The 23,723-nt window shown below is 36.0% G+C and overlaps 2 protein-coding genes across 2 annotated transcripts; one reads left to right on the top strand and one right to left on the bottom strand.

The window, feature by feature from the left end:
• Window positions 1-5,794: 5,794 nt before the first annotated feature.
• On the bottom strand, window positions 5,795-21,333 carry LOC115427897 (uncharacterized). The gene is made up of 8 exons (XM_030146636.1): window positions 21,143-21,333; window positions 11,113-11,400; window positions 10,355-10,624; window positions 9,059-9,127; window positions 8,926-8,967; window positions 8,567-8,686; window positions 7,749-7,811; window positions 5,795-6,234 (listed from the first exon to the last, which is right to left on the bottom strand). The coding sequence occupies exons 1-8, from the start codon at window positions 21,216-21,218 to the stop codon at window positions 6,089-6,091; spliced, it is 1,074 nt and encodes a 357-aa protein (XP_030002496.1). The 5' UTR covers window positions 21,219-21,333; the 3' UTR covers window positions 5,795-6,088.
• On the top strand, window positions 12,653-18,622 carry LOC115427881 (uncharacterized). Its single transcript, XM_030146605.1, has 5 exons — window positions 12,653-12,966; window positions 13,100-13,258; window positions 13,518-13,654; window positions 15,647-16,915; window positions 18,069-18,622. The coding sequence occupies exons 1-5, from the start codon at window positions 12,771-12,773 to the stop codon at window positions 18,483-18,485; spliced, it is 2,178 nt and encodes a 725-aa protein (XP_030002465.1). The 5' UTR covers window positions 12,653-12,770; the 3' UTR covers window positions 18,486-18,622.
• Window positions 21,334-23,723: the final 2,390 nt, after the last annotated feature.

Here is a 23,723-nt window from a genome sequence, read left to right as displayed (position 1 = left end):
AAAAATACTGGAGAAAAAAACAGTACTGACAGCAGGACCAGTACTGCAAAAATACTGCAAAAAACTGTACTGACAGAAGGAAAAATACTGCAAAAAAACTGTACTGACAACAGCAAAAATACTGCAAAAATACTGCAAAAAACTGTACTGACAACAGGAAAAATACTGCAAAAAACTGTACTGACAGCAGGACCAGTACTGCAAAAATACTGCAAAAAACTGTACTGACAGAAGGAAAAATACTGCAAAAAAACTGTACTGACAACAGCAAAAATACTGCAAAAATACTGCAAAAACAGTACTGACAACAGGAAAAATACTGGAGAAAAAAACAGTACTGACAGCAGGACCAGTACTGCAAAAATACTGCAAAAAACTGTACTGACAGAAGGAAAAATACTGCAAAAAACTGTACTGACAACAGCAAAAATACTGCAAAAATACTGCAAAAACAGTACTGACAACAGGAAAAATACTGGAGAAAAAAACAGTACTGACAACAGGACAAGTACTGCAGAAATACTGCAAAAAAACAGTACTGACAACAGGAAAAATACTGCAAAATACAGTACTGACAACAGGAAAAATACTGCAAAATACAGTACTGACAACAGGAAAAATACTGCAAAAATACTGCAAAAACAGTACTGACAACAGGAAAAATACTGGAGAAAAAAACAGTACTGACAACAGGACAAGTACTGCAGAAATACTGCAAAAAAACAGTACTGACAACAGGAAAAATACTGCAAAAAAACAGTACTGACAACAGGAAAAATACTGCAAAAAACTGTACTGACAACAGGAAAAATACTGGAGAAAAAAACAGTACTGACAGCAGGAAAAGTACTGCAAAAATACTGCAAAAACAGTACAGACCACAAGAAAAATACTGCAAAAAAAAAACAAAAAAACAGTGCTGACACCAGGAAACTACTGCAAAAACAAACAAACAAAAAAAACAGTACTAACAGCAGGAAAACAGCAAAAAACAGGAAAAGTACTGGAAAAAAAAAAAAAAAAAAACAGTACTGACAGCAGGAAAATACTGGAGGAAAAAAACAAAAAACCAGTACTGACAGCAGGAAAAGTACTGCAAAAATACTGCAAAAACAGTACAGACCACAAGAAAAATACTGGAGGAAAAAAACAGTACTGACAGCAGGAAAATACTGGGAAAAAAAACAAAAATACAGTACTGACAGAAGGAAAAGTACTGCAAAAATACTGCAAAAACAGTACAGACCACAAGAAAAATACTGCAAAAAAACAAAACAAAAAAACCAGTACTGACACCAGGAAACTACTGCAAAAACAAACAAACAAACAAACAAACAGTACTAACAGCAGGAAAACAGCAAAAAACAGGAAAAGTACTGCAAACCCCCCCCCCCCCCCAAAAAAAAAAAAAAAAAACCCAGTACTGACAGCAGGAAAATACTGGAGGAAAAACAAACAAAAAAACAGTACTGACAGCAGGAAAAGTACTGCAAAAAACAGCACTGAAAACAAGAAAAATACTGCAAAAAAAAAAAAAAAAGTACTGAAAACAAGAAAAATACTGCAAAAAAAAAAAAAAGTACTGAAAACAAGAAAAATACTGCAAAAAACAGTACTGACAGAAGGAAAATATTACAAAAAAAAACAACAGTACTGACACCAGGAAAATACTGCAAAAACAAACAAACAACAAAAAAACAGTACTAACAGCAGGAAAACAGCAAAAAACAGGAAAAGTACTGAAAAAAAAAAAAAAAACAGTACTGACAGCAGGAAAAGTACTGCAAAAATACTGCAAAAACAGTACAGACCACAAGAAAAATACTGGAGGAAAAAAACAGTACTGACAGCAGGAAAATACTGGGAAAAAAAACAAAAATACAGTACTGACAGAAGGAAAAGTACTGCAAAAATACTGCAAAAACAGTACAGACCACAAGAAAAATACTGCAAAAAAACAAAACAAAAAAACCAGTACTGACACCAGGAAACTACTGCAAAAACAAACAAACAAACAAAAAAACAGTACTAACAGCAGGAAAACAGCAAAAAACAGGAAAAGTACTGCAAAAAAAAAAAAAAAACACCCCCCCCCCCCAAAAAAAAAACAACAAAAAAACCCAGTACTGACAGCAGGAAAATACTGGAGGAAAAACAAACAAAAAAACAGTACTGACAGCAGGAAAAGTACTGCAAAAAACAGCACTGAAAACAAGAAAAATACTGCAAAAAAAAAAGTACTGAAAACAAGAAAAATACTGCAAAAAAAAAAAAAAAAAAACAGCACTGAAAACAAGAAAAATACTGCAAAAAAAAAAAAGTACTGAAAACAAGAAAAATACTGCAAAAAAAAAAAAAAAAAGTACTGAAAACAAGAAAAATACTGCAAAAAACAGTACTGATAGAAGGAAAATATTGCAAAAAAAAAAATAAATAAACAAAACAAAAAAAAACCAGTACTGACACCAGGAAAATACTGGAGGAAAAACAAACAAAAAAACAGTACTGACAGCAGGAAAAGTACTGCAAAAAACAGCACTGAAAACAAGAAAAATACTGCAAAAAAAAAAAAAAAAAAGTACTGAAAACAAGAAAAATACTGCAAAAAAAAAAAACAAAACAGCACTGAAAACAAGAAAAATACTGCAAAAAAAAAAAAAAAAAAAGTACTGAAAACAAAAAAAATACTGCAAAAAAAAAAAAAAAAAAAGTACTGAAAACAAGAAAAATACTGCAAAAAACAGTACTGACAGAAGGAAAATATTGCAAAAAAAAACAAAAAAACAAAAAAAAAACAGTACTGACACCAGGAAAATACTGGGAAAAAACAAACAAAAAAACAGTACTGACAGCAGGAAAAGTACTGCAAAAAAAAAGAGTACTGAAAGCAAGAAAAATACTGCAAAAAAACAAGAAAAGTACTGCAAAAAACCAGTACTGACAGAAGGAAAATATTGCAAAAAAAAAAAAAAGAAACAGTACTGACAGAAGGAGAAATACTGTGAAAATTCTCCGTTCAGAAGTGATGTTTTATCTGTAAAATCAAAAGAACTTGGAGGTAAAAAGTCTCCTTCAGTGTGAGTGAATGTAAAGTTACTCCTAAAGGTTTTTCTACAGTGTTTTTCAAACATAAATAATACATGAAATGTGCTTTTATTTTTGTTTTTCAGGTAAATGTGGTGCTTGCTGCTGTAAAACCAAGAGAGGCGACGCCGGTCTGAGGGCGGCAGAGGTCGGTCACATGACACATTCAAACCAGTCTGTAAATGATGACTGTACTTTTAGAAAAGCAGCCTGAAAGTGTCGGTTTCACCTGCACCTGCCCTTTGGTTTCATTAGAACAGAATGGAGGTGACTGGTGTGGACAGCTGTCGTCTGTCTTTTCTACTTCCTTTCTCACTGTTGATGATGTTTTGTGTTGTTTGGTCACGTAGTTTACCATTTTTACATTAATAACATGTCAAATCTGGAATAAAAATTGAAAATGTGTCTGTATGAATGTACTGAACAAGAACAGGAATGATCTGTTATAAAAACAAAAAGGAATGATCATAAAAAAGTGAAAAAAAAGATGATCTAAAAGTGTTTGTGTTTATTTCTGCAGGATGTTTGTTTACATTACTCCAGCCTGAAACACCCACATAAGCCCCGCCCACCAAGACGAGCAGAAACCAGATTGGTGGAGGAGGATGTCACTTATTCAGCTGTAAACAACCGTAAGAACCTCATGGCATCAAATGACAAGTAATTTACCAGCAACCGCCACAAAGTGGAATAATTTAAAATAAAATATAAAATATGAGGACATTTTAAAGCCTTCGAGTTGAGATTTAGTAGAAAATGTGTTATTTTATACAAATGAACAAAGTCATGTGTCACGTTGTTTTAAAAACAAACTGAATATGTTTATGGCTGGAAATGTGGGAAATGTGCAAACAGGTAGCAATTTTTTTCACTTTTTACAAATGATAAATGTCACCACCTGCTGGTCAGAATGGAAATTACACCTTATGTTTCAAACTTAAGTTTTTTTTTTCTTTTTGTAAAGTGTTTTAATAAAATGTCACATCAGAAAAAAGATGTGAATCAGCTGTTTAAGCTTTTTAATCATAAAATGTATTTCTGTTATATGTTTTTCTATTAAAGCTTATTCTTTTTTATTTACTGAATATAACCCTGAACAAATGTGTTTTTATTATTATTTTTTCTATGATCTCTGTAACATTATTTTACTTTTACTATGTACATTTTACATTAAATCTATGTGTTATTTGGAGTGAGGCTGTATGGGAATTAATTTCCACCACACGAGGAATAAATATACTATTAATACGTTTATTCTCATAACGAGTTTTTCACTTTTATCACAGGATATTTTCACATTACGAGAGATTTTCATTGTAAAATAAATCCTCTCCTCATTATTACCAGATGTTTTTCATGTTATTACAGCCAAAAATGTCATCATGTTACAACATTTTTTCTTCTTACATTGTAAAATTGTACATTTTATTATAAAATGCTGTAATGTGTTTTAACAGTAAAGTTCTGTTTCTTTCGCTATAATGTCATAATATCTCATCATAAATTAAAAATACGTAGATCACTCTAACATAGGCAGTTCTTTAAGTGTTTTTACTTTTTTTCATGAAAATTCATTCTTCTGTACTTCCAAACTGTCTTTACATTAACAAATACACAATAATAATGTAAAATATTAATGCATGTGATGCTGAAGAAATACAGTTTTTTTTCTATTTCCATGATCTCTCCATGTGCTTTTAATTTTGCTTTGAAGAAATGCATTTTACATTTAATTAAACTGTGTTGAATGGATTGAAACTCTAAGGAAGTGTATTTTACTTATAACAGTACGTTTTTCACTTTATCACAGGGTATTTTCATGTTATAATAATTCATTTCCACAAAACAGGAGGTTTTTCGTGTTATTACAGCTTACAATTTTGCCATGTTACACCATTTTACTTCTTCCACTATAATAATAATGTACATTTTATTATAAAATGCTTTAAGTTTCAACTTTACACTGGAAAAAATCTAAATCTGACCAAGTGTATTTGTCTCATTTCTAGTCCAAATATCTCATCCCACTTAAAATAAGACACAATCACCTAAAGAGGAACTTTTCAGTGAGATATAAGAACTTAAAACTTGAAAATCTTATTTCAAGAAATCTTACCAAAATAAGTTTCATTTGTTCCATTGGCAGATTTTTTTGCTTGTATTAAGTGAAAAAAAAAAAAACAAAAACTTGAATTAAGCCAAAAAAAAAATGTAAAGAAAATCTTGAATTAAGCAAAAAATCTTGAATTAAGCAAAAAATCTCAAACTAAGCAAAAAAAAAAAATCTTGAATTAAGCAAAAAAATCTTGGATTAAGCAAAAAAAAAAAAAAAATCTCAAATTAAGCAAAAAAAAAAAAAATCTCAAAGTAAGCAAAAACAAAATCTCGAATTAAGCACAAAAACCTTGAATTAAGTGAAAAAAATCTTGAATTAAGCAAAAAAAAAAATCTGCAGATGGAACAAGTGAAAATGATCTTGGTCAGTTCAGTGTAAATCAGATTTTCCAGATCTGTCGTCTGTAAATCAGTTCTTCTATCTGACTGAAAAGTTCCTCTTTAGCTGATTCTGTCTGATTTGAAGTGTGATGAGATATTTGGACTAGAAATTAAAAAAATAAATGATAGATAGATAGATAGATAGATAGATAGATAGATAGATAGATAGATAGATAGATAGATAGATAGATAGATAGATAGATAGATAGATAGATAGATAGATAGATAGATAGATAGATAGATAGATTTTTTTGTTTTGTTTTTTTGCCATAATGTGAAAATATCTGATCATATCGTATAATTATGGAGCAGTAAAGTTCAAATATCTTGAATAAAGTGTAAATGTTTGTCATTTTAACAGAAACGTACACTTCTACAAACATTCATCAAAGTAATAAAACAATCAAAGGAATCACGGTGTTTGTCTCATTGTTGGTTTAATTAGGAACAGCTCATCCTCATCTTCATCTCCGTCCTCGTCTTCCTCTACTTCAGGGCACCTGGTCCCTCATCTGGTCACCACAGATGAGTAGATCACACTGTGGTCCGGATCCGCTGGACCCCGGCCCGGTCTTTTCTTCCAGTCGGGTCGACCCAAAGAGGCGTAGTGGATCAGCTCCTCCTCTGGACCTGGACTCTCAGACTCCTCACAATCTGGATCAGAGGGTCAAACTCATTTCAGTTCAGGTTCCACTTTTAGACCACTATGATCTAAAGTGGGCCGGACCAGTCGAATAATAACAGAATTACATAGAAATAATGACATCTACAACTTTTCTCGTGCAAAAAAAAAAAAAAAAGTAAAATTAAATTATGAAAATGTTTACATTTGCAAACTATCCGTAAAAATGTGAATATACTGAAAAACTTGAAATGTGTAAAAAAAAAAAAAAATCTGTGTAATCGTACCAATATTCTGTCTATTAGTAAATGTTTCATATACTTGTAGATCCACTGTGATCTGTACGTTATAATCTACTTGTGGAAATGATAAACTGAGGCAGAATATTGTTAAAATTGTTCTTATTTTTTAAAGAAATTTCCAATTTTTCAGTATATTCACATTTTTTAATGATAGTCTGTAAATGTAAACATTTTCATAATTTAATTTAACTTTTTTTGCATGAGAAAAGTTTGTAGTCGTGATTATTTGTATGTTATTCTGTTATTATTTTACTGGTCCGGCCCAATTTTAACAATATTCTGCCTCAGTTTATCATTTCCACATGTACGTGATAACGTACAGATCACATGGATCTACAAGTAAATTATATGGAACATTTAATAACAGACAGAATATTGGTACAGTACACTTTTTTTTTTTAAACACATTTCAGGTTTTTCATGGTTGTTCTGTTTGGTTTTTTTTTTGTTTAAGGCTAGTTTCTGTGTGACCTCCCTTTGCACTTCACATGTCTTTAACATTTTTGTTCAAACAATATGAGATTTAAGGCATTAGCTTCTGATGTTTTATACCTGCAATAAATTCAACAAAAATAAGCAAAATGAGCTACAAGTTTGAAAAATAATCAACATGAAGCAAAACTGAACAGTAACACAACAAAAAAATGAACAAAAATAAGCAAAATACTCATGTTCAAAATAAACATTGTCAGATGTTTTCAACTGTTTGTGCTGTTTTTGTCATGGGGTCAGAGGTCACGATAAATAGTGACTTCAATCTTTACAACACGTTTAGTTCAGTTTTTATGTCTTTTAAGGCCATGCACATTTCACCTGTATTTTATTTTTTTATTGTATGTGAAGAAAAGAGAATTAAATAAGTCATTTAAACCCTGAAAACCAACACAGATAAAAGTGAAATCATATGTTCACTTTTAGAAGCTCTGTTAACATTTTCAACATTTAAAATGTTTTATTGTGTTTCTGACACTAAAAAAAAAAAAGCTTCACTTTTCAGATCAGATTCTGTATCTTTGTGGGTTTTGGCTCCATATACAGTATCTTCCCCTGAAACACATGATAACTAACATGAGCCTGGTAAAAAAGAATATAAAAAATGTGACATATACAGATAAAAGTACTGGAACCAAAGACAAAACATCATTATCAAACACAACTAATACATCGAACACTCTGTAAATACATTAATATTCCTTTCATAGACGACGTCTTAGTGTCTGATGTGTGTTTAAAGTGTGTTTTACCAGTTTGTTGGGGTGGTTTCGTCCACGGCTGCAGCTCAGTGTCGTCCTGTCTTTGTTCAGCAGCTGCAGAAAAAAAAAAAAGTTTCATCATGAATAAAATATATTTCTGAGTTCATCCTCTGCCTCCGGAAACAGATGTTAAGTACGAACAAAACACAAAGAAAGCATGTCGGTATGTTTTACTTTATTAATAAGAATAATAATGAGGGGCAACTGTGGCTGAGATGGCCTTCCCTGGACTGGTGGAAAGTTGTTGGCTGATGTGCCCTTGAGCAAGGCACTTCACCCCATTTGTGCTGATATGGTGAACCCACTGCTCCTAGTATGCAGTGAGTGACGCATGCATGGTCTAGTGGTGGGTTAAAGGCAGAGGGCAAATGTGTGTGAACCTACTGACAAAATAATATAATAATGCTGATAATGGGAATAATAATAATAACAATAATAACAATAATAATAATAACAATAATAATAATAATAATGATGATGATGATGATAACAATAAAATAAAATCTAATAATGATAATATAATAATAATAGTATTAAAGTCATAAATGTGGTTAACAAAACTGATTCTAATTCTGAAATCATCAAAACAGATAAAATCGTTGCCACGTTTACGACTAAAGATGTTCAATTAAAATAATAAAAGATGACAAAAGAAAACAAAACATAAAGACATAAAGGGTGATGAAGTCAACAAACGAGTAAACATAAAATGCACAAACAAAAGGAAACTGTCGCTATAGAAGACTCGTTTATCCAGTTTCTATTAAACCCATCACATGGTTGGTCTCTGTTTTTCTTCATCCTTTTACCTGCTCGTCTGTTTTTCTTCTTCTTGTTCTTCTTGCATTTCATACTCGTCAGTAAAACGCAGACGGCAGCCATGAGGACGATCACCACCCCCAGACCCACCACCACCACCACCAGGAGGGCTGAGCCGAGACAAACCACCAATCAGACGCATAGGAGGCGACAAACAACCAATCAGACGAATTAGAGACGATAAACGACCAATTAGATGCATCAGAGACAACAAACAACCAATCAGACACATCACAGAACACAAACAACCAATCAGGCACTTTAGATGACAAACAACCAATCACAAACCAGAACACATTCTTCCAACAGTAAGTGAATTAATTAGTGGATGTTAATTTGACAAACGAACCGTCCTCAGGTTTCTTCTCCTTGGATTTGGTCTGGACCACGTCTGAAACATGTGACAAACACAGAACAGGTTTGAAACGACAGATGGGATTCAAACTGGGAACATGTGCTCTGGTTTGTGTTGGACTGTGAACCTGTTTGGACCACAGCAGACGTTGGAGACGTGCTGGACGTTTTCTGGACGTCTGTTGGTCCTGGAGGAACTGGGACAGAAAACAGTGTTTAACAGGAGGAGCGGTCACACACAGAGGGTTCAGACTGTTTCAGTCCAGAATGAGGCACGTTTTAACTGAATGAAGATGGAACTGGATCTTTTTCAACCATTATTATCATCAAATCTGTGCACAGTCATTTAAAACTAAAGTATGTAAAAAAAAAATAAAATAAAAAGAATGAAAAATAAGTTACACTGTAAAAAAAAATCTGTAATTTAACAGAATTTTCACTGTTTATTTTACAGATTTTTCCTGTATTTTTAAGATACAGAAAAATATCAATGAAATGACAAAAACAGACTGTGATTTTACACGTCAAATGGAAAACAACATGAAAAAACTGTAACTGTGAATAACCATAAAATTTCCAATTTTTAAAAGATTTTTATTTTTTAAAGAAAAATACAGTTAAAATACATTTGCAAATGTATCATAATTTCACAAATATTTTGATTCTATTTATGAGATTAAACTGTTGATTTAAAGTTTAATACTGTAAAAAAAATAAAAAATAAAAAAATAAAATGAGATAAAATTACTGACAATTAACGGTAACAGAAGTATTAGTTCTGTCAGTTGAACCAGACTTGTTTGTTAATTGACAAATATCTTGTGTAATTACAGGAGGTTTCACAACAAAAATGTTGAATAAATGTATTTTTGTGAATGTATAACATGTATAAGCACTGATAAACTGTCCAAATACAGTTTTTATCAGTGGATTGGACAGCTGAGTCTCACTGAAAATTATATATATATTTATTTATAGGGAATTTGACTGTTTTAATACATGTAAATATTCTTTATTAAACATTAAAAAGTCAAAAAAATATGCAAAATCTCATGTAAAGTTAGGACAAAAAACTGTATTTGAATTATGGAAAATTGCCGTATTTTTATGAGATGGTTATTTTCTGTTATTTAACAATATTTTTTCAGCACCCCTGCTGCCGGAATATTACCTCTTTTTTATTTATTTATTTATTTATTTATTTATTTATTCTTTTTTTTTTTTTTTTTTTTTTTTTTTTTTTTTTTTTTTTTACAGTGTACTAGATTTAAAAAAAACCCAAACAAAAGTAGTTCAAACATGATGTAAGTTAATGTTGGGGTTGAAACTATGAGGCTGTGTTACCATGGTTACAGGGAATAAACCATCTTCTTCTGCTGCTGTTTTTTTGTTTTTTTTCCCAGAATGCTTTGCGTCTGACTGACCTGTGAGCACGCTGACGGTGGCCTGCAGCTCTCCGTTGCACAGATAGTCTCCTGCGTCCTCCGGCTGCAGGTTCTGGATCCGCAGGGCGTCGTCCTCGTATCCGAAGCGTCGGTCGTCCCGCTCCGGTTTGACCGAACCGTCCTTGAAGCGGGTCAGGATGGGGTCCCTCCGCCCGCCCCCCCTCCGCTGGATCCACCTCTGTTTGGGTCTGGACGACACCCTGCAGGGGAGGAGCAACGTCCGACCGGCCGCCACCAGGAGGTCATGACCTGTGGGGAGAGAGAGAGAGAGAGAGAGAGAGAGAGAGAGAGAGAGAGAGAGAGAGAGAGAGAGAGAGAGAGAGAGAGAGAGAGAGAGAGAGGAGAGAGAGAGAGAGAGAGAGAGAGAGAGAGAGAGAGAGAGAGAGAGAGAGAGGAGAGAGAGAGAGAGAGAGAGAGAGAGAGAGAGAGAGAGAGAGAGAGAGAGAGAGAGAGAGAGAGAGAGAGAGAGATATTATGGGTATTCAACACAGAATTACATCCATCCATCCATCTGTGCTGTTTGTACCTCATGGAAAACCAGACCTCCACCTTAATGAGATAAGAACAAACTCAAACCCCAAAGGATGCTGGGATTCCGACCAGCTGACCCCAGCTTTATCTTAGATCAGTCTGGTAACTTAACGGCTCACATTTACTCTCCTCCCTCACAGATCTGTCTCCTTCTACTGGTCTGCCTGAACTCTGCCTCTGTTTCCCATCATGCACCAGGTGTGTACCTGTGAGCACCTGCAGCTCGGCCACCAGCTGCTCGTTGCATCGGTACTCGCCGGCGTCCGAGTCTTCGAGCTGCAGGAGGCAGAGTTTCCCATCAGGCTGCAGGCTGAACAGTCTCTGGTCCTCCTGGGGGTCCGGCCCAGGGATGCTCCGGTCCAGGTGGGTCCAGACCACGTCGGGGGTGTCGGGGACCCCACACCGCAGGCACACGTGGTGGTCCTCCGGGACCGAGAGCCGGACCACGGTGGCAGGCAGACCCCCTTCAGACCTGGACAGACCACCCTGGAAACCTGACGCACAACAGGTTTAACATCCATGAAAATGGAAATATATCAGACACTGAGGTGTTTCATCCATGTTCTTCATTTCAGTGTCCAGTTTTACAAAGATTCTTCATCATCATTTCTGAAAGAAAAGACTGGTAACCTGTTTGATCTATTAAATATGCTATTTTTATTGTATTATATAATTGTTTTTACTTTTCATCACCTGATTTTACAAGTATTGCCATTTTTATAACATTTATCATTATTATTATTATTATTGTAGTAGTAGTAGTAGTAGTTGTTGTTGTTGTAGTAGTAGTAGGACTGTTGCTGTTATGCTTCATCATAATATTTTTTTAAAGAAATATGCCGTCTTCAGTATTTTTTTTTTTTTTACCATTTGTGTCATTGTTTTGCAGGTTTTTAATTTTTTTATTATGGTTTTGCTTGTGTTACAATGTTTTCTTTCATTTTAGTGAAATAAACACAGGAAAGATGTTTTATCATATATATTTAGTTGTTTTACTCTTCTATATACTCCTATATACTTGTTTTTACTTTCATTTACATCAATAGTGAAACTTGGAATTGAGAAGAAGAAGAAGAAGAAGAAGAAGAAGAAGAAGAAGAAGAAGAAGAAGAAAGACAATGTCAAAGACCACTTTTACTAATTAATGTCATCATTCTGAGTCAATTTTACACAGACAAATGTAAACATTTGAAGATGAAACCCACATTTTCCAGTTTCCATAATGAGTTTCTGCTCTGTATGAAAACTCTCAATCACATGAAGAATAAACCTGCACCGAAGCTTCTATCAATTATTAAAGAATATAATTTGTACAACAAGCCCTAGCCCCAAACTCATTTTATTTGTTATTATTTTATTATTTTATTTATTTATTTATTTTTCAAAATTGCAGTCTTCACAGTTGTTGACATCTATTTATGTACTCCTATTTGCACCTGTGCCTTTGTGTTCTTTAATATGAATGCCAAGTTGTTTGTATATTTGTATATTGTCAATTTAAAAAAAGAGAAGAAGAAGAAGAAGAAGAAGAAGAAGAAGAAGAAGAAGAAGAAGAAAGACTGAAAATATAAGTCATTAAAAAAAATAACAAAAGGTCCCGAGGAGACATTAATATGATGTTTTGGTTTATTCGCGGTATTTTTTATGCAGTTCTTGTGTTAAAAGCATAAAAAAAACATTTGTTCAGCAGGTGGCGATAGAATTTGACACAACCGGATGCCGACCGTAATAACCTCCGTAGAAGAAGAAGAAGTCGGTCCTCCACTGAGTTAGCTCTTATTAGCTCAGTGTTGCCAAGTTAGCTTCGCCTGCTAACTGCTAACAGTCCTGTTAGTGTGTGATGGAGTGGAAGTGAAGCAGAAAAATGTCCAAAAAAGTTGAGATTCTGAGATCGCTGGTGGAGCAGAGACTAACTGCAGCTGTTGAAGAGATATTTGGACTGGTGGAAAGAACCATAGTAGAGTACGAAGATGAACTTTGTCGAACTAAAGAAGAAAACCAGAGACAAAAACAAATACTAGACTCAGTTCTGAACTCACAGGTCCTGGGAGATCCTCCAGGTTTGCTCCATGTTTACATCTTATCTGTGTCTGTGTTTGGTGTAAACCCTGTATTCAGTGACTTTTCTCATTCATGAAACTTAAATGGATCATGTCAGTGTTCACCATGTGTGTATTATTGTGTGTCCTGCAGGAGTCCAGTATCTGCCAGTGTTTAAAGAAGACATTCCCTCTGAGCAGGAGGAGGACTGGACCAGTCCCAGTGTAGACCCAGACCCAGAACCCCCTGGCATTAAAGAGGAACAGGAGGAGATGGGGATCAATGCCACAGGGCAGATCATTCCACTGTCAGGTAGGTGAAGACTAACATGGACTGATCACATGTTTATGTTTATGATACAGATATTTAAGAATATCTGCTCAGCTGTTCAGAGCACTGGAGAGGTTGGACTGGAAGTGAAGAGGAAATTCATGGTGGAGGAAGAAGTTAAAGTAAACCTCAAAACATAATAAAGATGCATCTGTATGACCTGGGACTGGGGCTGAAGACCGTATGTCAGATTAAATACCATTATAACGTTTCTTCCTTTTGTTTGTCGTCTCATGGTCAGATTTGGTCTCCACGGCGGCGTCTCCTGGGTCTCATCCATCTGGACTTCATTCACCACAGTCACAGAATACGTTCATGTGTTTAGATGAAGAGAGTCCTTCTGGAAAACGCCAGAGGATGAACTCAGAAACTCTGCAGGTAAGAGTCGACGCATCAACACAAATATTTCTGCAGACGCTGAAGTTCAATGAGTTCAAGGTGTTTAGATGATGGTATTATTTAAAGGTGCCGGAGACTTTCTGCACCAATTTTTCATCAGATCTGTCAAACCTCAGTCATGTCCTCAGTATCACAAATCTGTTAGTCTGTCTGTTATTACTCACCTGAATCTCTTCCCTCATGGTGAACAGTTTCTTAGTGCCATCCACCAAGAAGTTCGCGCAGCTTCCTGGCAGCGGCAGCACAACCATATGGATGAAACAAACACGACGCGGAAACGGCTGAAACGCGGAAACGGCTGGAGGAGTATGCACAGAGGGAAGGGAGCTCCTGCCGTTTCCACGTCGTGTCTGTTCCAGCTGCCCCTGTCAGGTGGCTGTGTGAGCCTCTGTTTCCCACAATGCACGTTGCGACAAAATTCCGAAGATGCCCAAGTTCCCTCGCGGCTCTGTTTGTAAACACATGGTTTGTTTCTGGTGGATGGAACTAAGAAACTGTTCACTGTGTTGGAAGAGATTCAGGTGAGTAATGACAGACAGACGAACAGATTCATGATACTGAGGATATGACTGAGGTTTGACAGATCTGATGAAAAATTGGTCATGAAAGTCTCCCGCACCTTTAATGTCCAGCAGTTATTACAGCTGTTAACTCTTTCACCCATAGTGGAGGTAGGTAGAGTGAACCTCCAAAAGAATATACTTGGTTTTAAAGGTGTAGATGCACCTAAAGGCCCCTAGGGGACACTATTGCACCAGTCATTGGAAGGAGAAAAGTAGGAGACATTTACAAGCAAATAAATGTTTTTTGCATCAACAAATAACTAAGAAGTGCAAAAGGTTTCATCCGTTGTTTTTTTTTAAATTTTTTATTATGATTTATCATTCGTCCACAAAATTAGATGTCTTGCATCAGTGTCTGTATTTCACAAACAATTCATCCTTTTACTGTCACTTTGTTGTTTTTGAAACAGTGTCATCTACAGTAATTTTTTGTTTGTAAATCAGTTGATTTAGTTTTTAGAAAGTAATTAACCATTAGGGACTTATATTTTGCACACTTTCCATTCTTAACCTTTTGATAATTTAGGCTGTGTTCATGCAAATGGCATAAATTGTGATAAGATGCCATCTTTTTCTCTGATCTTGTTATTCCCAAATCAGATCCTGCATTAAGTCTAAAATACACTGTTTACAAACCAGTGTTTCCCTGGTACTGGTCAGCACGAACAATGTGCCTTCAAACTGACTCCACACAGGTCTGTACCAAGGTTGTAATAGGTTTGGATTTTTCATTATTGTTTAGTTTGATTTAGTTTTGAGTTTTTTGTCTCTAATTCACTTAGTTTTAATTAGTTTTTAGAGCAGGTTTGCTAGTTTTTATTAGTTTTAGTTTACTTTTAGTATTAGTTTTAGGGTTTTTTTTCATATCTTTTCTCTTCTTCTCTGTCGTCATATTCAAATAAATCCCAGACAGGACTCTGCTGCTTTCTCCCAACTTTAGTCTCCATGTTTCCAGGTAGAGTGGGGACCAGAAGATGACTGGAAACCACAAGTGACTAGAATTGATGGACCATGGAGTGTCATATGGTGCCACCAACTAAAACTGCTTGAGCAAAATAAATCAATTTCGTATCAATCCGATATTGACAAAGATGAAAACGAAGGGAATTTTATCCATAATTTTTATATGTTTTAGTTATTTTTGTAAGCACATAATACAGTTTCAGTTCGTTATCATTTTTTCTTTTAATTATAGTTTTTATTTATTTCAGTTAATGAAAATGTTTTTACAGTTCTAGTTTTCCTCATTTTGTTAGTTTTTGTTAACGATAATAACCTTGGTCCGTACACATGCAAGGCTTCAAATACATCAAACACGGGGCTTCTTGATTCCCAGACTTAATAAAGTCTGACTTTTTGTTGAGTTGTTTATACAACCTATCCAACCAGTCCTTTCTCATGTGACCAGGTGGAGGGAGTCTTTGCACAAGACGAAGAGCAGGAACCTTTAGACATCGGTGAGGAGTTTGAGTCCGATGATGAGCAACAGGAATTGGACATGGACGACGAAGACGCTGTAGAAGACGAAGACCTTCCTGTGTTTGAATCCTCCTTTGAGAGTTCGGATGAGTTTTCCGACACCGAGGAAGGTGAGACAACAGTGTCGGAAGGATGGACCTCCAGAAGTGGGGACATTCAGTGGGCCCCCACCAATGTCCGTACGCAGCCGTATACTCCTGCGCCCTCTGGGATGGAACCGGGACCCACCCGTTATGCCACGGCCATGATCAGCAGCGTGGTGGACAGCTTCAACCTGTACATCACCGACGATATTCTGAAGCTGATCGTCGACCACACCAACCTGCAGGGGAAGCGGAGCGTCCGCGGCTGGAGGAACATCGATATCATCGACCTGCGGGCGTACATCGGCCTGGTGCTGCTGGGAGGGGTTTACCAGTCGCACAACGAGCCGACGCGCAGCCTGTGGGACGACCACACCGGCCGAGACATCTTCAGGACCACCATGGGTCAGAAGACGTTCAGGCTGATCAACACCTGCCTGCGCTTCGAGGACCGGCAGGCTCGATCGCCGCACATGAGGAGGGACAAGCTGGCCGCGCTCCGAGACTTATGGGAGATGTGGAACGCCCGCCTCCCGGTCCTCTACAACCCAGGACAGGACGTGTGCGTGGACGAGCAGCTGATCCCATTCCAAGGCCGCTGCTTCTTCCGTCGGTTCCACCCGAAAAACCCCGCCAAGAACGGACTGAAGGTGTGGGTGACCTGCGACGTGGACACGTGTTACGCGTGGAGGATGAGTGTGGATACGGGGCAGCAGGCCGGTGCCAGGATGGACCGGAACCGGGGGAAGAGGGTGGTCCTTGACATGACAGAGGGGCTCAGCGGTGTCACCGTCACCTGCGACAGTCTGGTATCGTCCTTTGCTCTGGGGGAGGAGCTTCTGCAGAGGAATGTGGCGCTATTGGGTAACCTCCGCCACAACAAACCGGACCTTCCGCCTCAGCTCCTGCGAGCCCAGGGTAGAGCCGCCCATTCCTCGGTGTTCGCCTTCACCAGGACACATACGGCCGTTTCATACGTACCGAAACGGGGGAAGAACATCCTGCTGATCAGCACCAAACACCGGGAGGCGGCGGTGAGCAGCAGGGAGAAGAGGAAGCCCCTGATTATCTGTGACTACAGCCGGTGTAAAGGAGGCGTCTGCAACCTGGATAAGGTATGTGGTGTCACACAGACCTGCATCTACGTCACCAGTTCAGACTAACACTGTGTTTAACCAGTCTGAGTACCATCGTATTTACATTCAATTGAGAATCCACAATCAGAAAATGAATAAGTTACTTGTTATTTCATTATTCATGTACAAATCAAAAAATGAGTTGTTTTTCATTCTTTTCATTGTACGCACAAATTAAAAATTGGAAACAAGTGTTCAGAGAACGCAAACCTCCGCCAAGCACCCTGAACATGTGCATGTGTGGATGGACGATTTCTGTTTAAACTATGGATGTGCAAAACAAATGTCATAATAATATTTCACAAATTGCATTTTTTATGATTTTTTTGAAAATGGTGCCTAAAAAATAACAAAAGTCGACAGAGCGTAACGGAAGAGAAATGGAGCGGAACAATATTTGGTACAAAGTTGAAGCTTGGTACCAGTCGTGTCTGTCAAATTATATTCAATTCCAATCAATATTTGTTGAGTTCTAATTTTAAATGTGTGGTAAATGGGATTTTAATGTTAAGTGTAAATGTCCACAGAGTCCACATTCCACAGTGGATGTGGACAATTTAGTTCCAGATTCAAGATTTTGTTCTAAGCTACAGGTGGATCCAACTGGAGGCTAATCAGAGTCGTTTTGAATTTTTTATGAATTTTCAAAAATTGCTCAATGATGACAGATGGAAAATTGTAGATTTTGTGACCTTGCTGTGACCTTGAACTTTGGCCTACTGGGACCAAAATGTACTGGGTTGGTCCCAGGGCCTAGACCTATCTGTGGGGAAGATTTGGAAAAGATGGGTGGAAGAGTTTTCCCCTAAAGTTGCTAACAAACAAACAAACAAACAAACAAACAAACAAACACACATAGAAAAGTGATCACAGTACCTCCTGGTGGAGGTAAAAATCAAATGGACCAAATGTGGGGTTTCATGTTGACATTTTTGATATCTAATTTGGTATGACCCGGAAGTTACTCCTCCAGTGAAAGTCCCGCCCACTTCTACAGTTTGATTGATGTGCATCCAGACCACAGGACTGGACCATAGAACAGAACCTGACAACCTCACACATTCAGCTAGATTCACACAGAACAGATGCTGACGTACAGGGACGCTGGAACTATTTTTGGTTCTTTTTGCAGGTGGTCGGGCCCTACAGCTGCAGGAGGAGGACCGGTCGGTGGCCGCTGGCGCTTTTCTTCAAACTGTTGGACGTCAGCGCCCACAACGCCTTCATCCTGTGGACGTCTGTGGATCCGTTATGGCAACAGGGGAAAAGTTATCCTCGAAGGCTGTTTATCGAGGAGCTGGGGAAGAGTCTGGTGGCGCCACAGATAGCGAGGAGGAACCACCCTCCCCAAACGCCAGGTGGCGCCGCCCTGGCGTTGGACGCTCGGATCAGAAAGCTTCCACGGCCGACAGCGCGCGCTAAGCTGCAGAAGAGGAGGAGGTGTTCACTGTGCACCAGCAGGAAACAGGTCTTCACCTTCTGCACCATGTGTGAACGTTCAGTCTGCAGAGAGCATTACCACATCGTCTGCGTCCCCTGCCTGAGCTGAACACACCCACACAGGCTGCTGTCGTCCTCTGTCATATTAACCCTCAGATCACAGGTGGCAAACATGTGGCCCGGGGGCCAAAACCGGCCCGCCAGAGGGTCCAGTCCGGCCCGTGGGATGAATTTGCAAAGTGCAAGTTAGGGCATCAAACTCAAAAAGGATTTCATAATAACCTATAAATAATGACAACACCCATTTTTTCTCTTTGATTTAGTGCAAAAAACATTAAATTATAAAAAAATGTTTACATTAACAAACTGTCTTTTAAAATGTGAAAATCTTGAACAAATATGAACAACCTGAAATGTCTGAAGAAAATTAAGTGTAATTTTAACAATATTCTGCCTGGTACTAAATGTTTTGTGCCTTTGTAGATCTGACCGATAATGCCAGAGGTCTCAAACATGAGGCCCGGGGGCCAAATGTGGCCCACCAAAGGTTCCAGTCCGACCTGTGGGATGAATTTGCAAAGTGCAAAAATTCCACAGATTCATTTTAGTTCAGGTTCCACATACAGACCAAGATGATCTACCATCAAATATCCTACAAAAAATAATGAATTCAAATTTTCTTCTGGGTTTGATGTGAAGAAAAAAAATGACATTATGTCTATAAATAATGACAATTTCAAATTTTTGCCTTTGTTTTAGTGCAAAAAATAACATTAAATTATGAAAATATTTACATTTACAAACTATCCTGTAACAATAAAATGTGAATAATCTGAACAAATATGAACAACCTGAAATGTCTAAAGAAAATTCAGCACAATTTGAACACTTTTCTGCCTGTTCTTCAGTGTTTAGTGTCTTTGTAGATCTGATCCATAATGCACATGGACAAATGATAAGTTGAGGAATAATATTTTTAATATTGCACTTATTTTTCTTAAGAAATTTCAGTTTTTCAGGTTATTCAAATCTTTTTTGTTTGGATAGTTTATATAAGTAAGTATTTTCATAATTTAATTGGATTTTTTTGAGACTAAAACAAAGACAACAATTTGCAGTTGTCATTATTTCTAGGTTATTCTGTTATTTGACTGGTCCGGCCCACTGCAGATCAAATCAGACTGAATGTGGAACCTGAAAGAAAATGAGTTTGAGAGCCCTGTATAATGCACATGTATAAATGATCAATCAAGGCATAATATTGATCAAATTTTACTTATATTTCTTAACAAATTCCATTTTTTTTTCAGGTTATTCACATCCTTTTTGTTTGGATAGTTTGTAAATGTAAATATTGGCATAATTGAATGTTATTTTTTGCACTAAAACAATCTGGAGTTGCCATTATTTATTGGCTATCATGCTATTATTTGACTGGTCCGCTATGGTTTTCCTGCTGTTCAACTGCTGTACGTTATTATCGAATACCAGGGTAAATCTATTTTTGTACAAGTTGTTTCTTTGAGCTGTTTTATATCATTGTTCTTTTCATCGCCTGGTTTTCATCATAACTACTGAAATAAGATACTGTGAATGTGTTGAATTCAACACAACTGGATGTTTTTGCTGTTTTAAAAGTAAAGTTAGACTCTTATCGTCTTTTTTTTTAAGTTTTATGATGATTTGTCGCAAATTTTATTGAAAATGTTTTTTTATTTTTACCATTTGTGTCCTTTTTTTGTGTAGTTTTACAATGTTTTGTGCACATTTATTCTTTATCATGGTTTTACTTGTGTTGCAATATTATCTACCATTTTATTGAAATAAAAAAAACTTGTTCAAATACATTAGGGTGTTTTTCTCTCTTTATATAATTCCCTTTACTTATATATTTTACTCGTGTTACAGTGTTTTATATCAATAATTTTCAAAGTACATTTATTTTTGGACAGTTTTTTTCTTTGAACTGTTTTATATCTGTGTTTTCGTCCCTCATTTTCTGGTTTTACTAATTATTTTTTCCATTAAAAACACCTGTTTATTTTGAAGACGAAGCTTTTAACATCTAATGAATTACAGAAACACCACAACATGGAAAATAAGATCAGATTTAATCGATACACTGATGATTTAAAGACATATTATATGATGATATTTTGCTTGAACAACTCAGTTTCCTGAACTTTCGGTCTGGTCCATTTCTATATTTATCTGCTTTATACATTCATGTCCTGCTGATGCTCCATTTTTACTCCACTTCCTGTTTTATGTACATTTCCTCTTATCAAATGGAAACAGTTTGATGATGAGGCAGAAGCTGGGCTGAATAAAAGGTATAAAAGAGGGTAAAATTATATATTTCACTGTTCGTTATTATTTAGAAAATAAAGAGCAGCGTCTTTGATGGAAATTAATGATTAAAATTAGACATTTGCAGAATCAAAGCACCTCAAGGAGAAAAAAAGACAAGAATATTTGCTTTATTCACTGAAATTTCTAATATTTTTAAATGTAAATGACCTGATAAAACACGATAAGTAAGTGTAAGTAAATATAAAACATTTTAAGTAACGAGATGAGTTGAAAATCTACTCTGTGTTTTTAAAATGTAACTTATATAATCAAAAAAGAACTTTAACAAATGTAAGAATTGGTTAAAAAATGAAATATTGAACTGTGCAAATATAATAAAGTAGTAATAATTACTTGAGAGTAAAATAATGAAACACAAAACAGGTGTAGTTAAAGTATAAACTGTACTTTTACCTGTGGAGTTTTCATCACATGTGATCAGACGTGTCTTCAGAAACCAAACCACACAGAAAATCATCCACCTGAGCATCTTCCACTGGAACCTGAAGCAGATCTGTTGAACCTGAAGCAGATCTGTTGAACCTGAAGCAGATCTGTTGAACCTGAAGCAGATCTGTTGAACCTGAAGCAGATCTGCCTGAACCTCCTGAATCCTCCAGTTTTCCACTCAGTCCACAGCTGCTCTTCCTCTTCCTAAAACTAAACGTCACTCTGGTCAACGCGGACGTGTCCGTTCACAACATCTCCTGTTTCATATTTTTATTGGTATGCATACAAGATAACAAAAAAATATGTGCCAACACCATGGCACCCTGATGTCAACATTAACCAGGTTTGGAAACATCATTACTTTTGAATTTGCATTTTTTTTTGTTGTGACAAATAACATTAAAACCAGACAAACAATATAAAGAAAAATAAACTAAAACATTGTCTGAATAATATACTTAAACTACTGACATAAACATAAGAAAATAAGTAAATAAAAAAAAAGTAAAAAAGGGGAGGAGAGGGGAGGGGAGGGGAGGGGAAAGGGAATTACATTGTCTCAAAAAAAATCCAAAAACACTTGCATCTTGCATCAGTTCTCAGCATCTCCAACGGCTTTAACACTTGTTTTCTCAAACTGACTGCCCTCTAGACGCCTTCATGGTAAAAATACACACACACACACACACACACACACACACACACACACACACACAAAAACCTGGTATAAATTCATTCAAATCATTATACATCCATGTTTTTGCACTTTTTTCCATAAATCATTTAACCATAAAGACCCGGTACTAGTTTTGTGGCAGTTCTCAAGTGAATTTCTCTATTTAACCTCTCTTCAGTGACCGTGTATTATAATATTATTCTCTATATTTTGCATTTTTCTCTGTAAATTATGTATTTTCCTATATTTAATTTCCTATATTTAATTTAAATGGTCATTAAAAACTCAGAGTTAATTCAAAGGTTGTTAGATCAAAACAGAAAACAGAAGAAAAAGTGAGTTTTCCAGGAAAATCTATCCTTAACGGAACATAAACCAAGTGTCTCCATCCACTGTCATTTATGAAAGTACGTGGGTTTTACCAGTGAATCAGTGTCGCAGAAGATGACGAAGACATTGAACTAAGTGAATAAATAATATGTGATAAAACAAGATGTGAAAGGTTGTAAAAAGTCATGTCATAAAAAGACAGAAAATATACACAGATACAACAAAAAGGACGTTCAGATATTAATTTGAGTTTGTAAAAAAAACATTAACACGTTTTCGGTTTATTTGCAGTATTTAATTTAATTTAATTTAATTTAATTTTATTTTATTTTGTTTTATTTTATTTATTTATTTATTTAAGTTATTGCGTTCATACGTAAACATTTATTTGTCCAGCAGGTGGCGGTAGAATGAATGCAACATAATTGAATGCCGACAATGATGCTGACCACCAGAAGAAGAAGAAGAAGAAGAAGAACAACAACAACAACAACAACAACAACAACAACAACTCCACATTCTGTTTCTATATGGAATAATAGATGGCTCTTGTTCAGAAGAAAATCTTTGTTTCATAAGGACTGGGTGGAGGCAGGGATCTGGTCTATTCTGCATTTAATGGATAATAGAGGGGATTTTCTGGGTATGATGTTTTTGTTCACAAATTTAATCTAAAGTGTAGTAAAAACATTTCTTAGTGGTGATCAAAGCGATTCCACAGGCATGGCCAACATGATCAAAGGAATGTTCTTTTATGACAACAGAATACCAGGATCTCATCACTCTTTATAGATGATGTTAATTTTATGGGAGAAAAATGTACAAACACATTCTTGCGTGGTGCCCTCACATGTAATCTTTTTCCCTTACCATTGAAACGGAAAAATGTATGAAAAGATTTTCCTAAAGAAATCATAATCAAGATTAGAACCAGATACCTGACTCTACCCATACCCCCAAAAGCGAAAGAAACTCATTTTAGAATACTAAATGATATTTACCCTTGCAATGATTTTATGAGACAAAGTTTTAATATAGAGAAAAATAATTGTGTTTTTTGTAAATTTGAAATCGAATCGTTAGAACATTTATTTTTTGACTGCCCATACACTAGGACATTTTGGACAACATTTCAACTGGACATCTGAGAAGGACACTCAATCGCCTAAATTGGAATATAAAGACATTCAATTTGGAATTATAATGGAAAACAGAAAAAGAGAAACTATGTATGATACTTTGATTATTATGGCCAAACAATTTATACAGAAATGTAGATTTGTAAAGAACCCCCCCCACACACAAACACACTGTTCTTAATGTACAAAAATGAAATGACAAATTTTAAAAAGACATTAAGACATGTAAAAACCAAACAAGCTTTGATTGTATATGACAATTTAAATTTGTTGATTCCTGATTAGACCTCTGACTTTATTTTGATAATTATTTTATTTATTTTATTCGATTGTATTTTATTTTATGATGTTCTTTATTAATATTGTTCTCTTAAGTTTGAAAATGTTGCTCAGTCTGGAG

Source organism: Sphaeramia orbicularis, chromosome 11 (genome assembly GCF_902148855.1).
Source record: "Sphaeramia orbicularis chromosome 11, fSphaOr1.1, whole genome shotgun sequence".
NCBI lineage: Eukaryota > Metazoa > Chordata > Actinopteri > Kurtiformes > Apogonidae > Sphaeramia > Sphaeramia orbicularis.
Note: the sequence above shows the minus strand (reverse complement) of the source record. Positions and strands in the feature narration are given on the sequence as shown.

Bases quoted from the DNA above. Each gene is read 5' to 3' on its own strand.
- LOC115427897 (XM_030146636.1), bottom strand. From the start codon at position 21,218: ATGCTCAGGTGGATGATTTTCTGTGTGGTTTGGTTTCTGAAGACACGT. The intron at 8,968-9,058 runs GTTCACAGTCCA...CACATGTTTCAG, and splicing joins GTCTGCTGTGGTCCAAACAG to ACGTGGTCCAGACCAAATCC. The intron at 6,235-7,748 runs GTAAAACACACT...CCTCTGATCCAG, and splicing joins GAAACCACCCCAACAAACTG to ATTGTGAGGAGTCTGAGAGT.
- LOC115427881 (XM_030146605.1), top strand. From the start codon at position 12,771: ATGTCCAAAAAAGTTGAGATTCTGAGATCGCTGGTGGAGCAGAGACTA. The intron at 12,967-13,099 runs GTTTGCTCCATG...TGTGTCCTGCAG, and splicing joins GGTCCTGGGAGATCCTCCAG to GAGTCCAGTATCTGCCAGTG. The intron at 13,655-15,646 runs GTAAGAGTCGAC...TCATGTGACCAG, and splicing joins TGAACTCAGAAACTCTGCAG to GTGGAGGGAGTCTTTGCACA.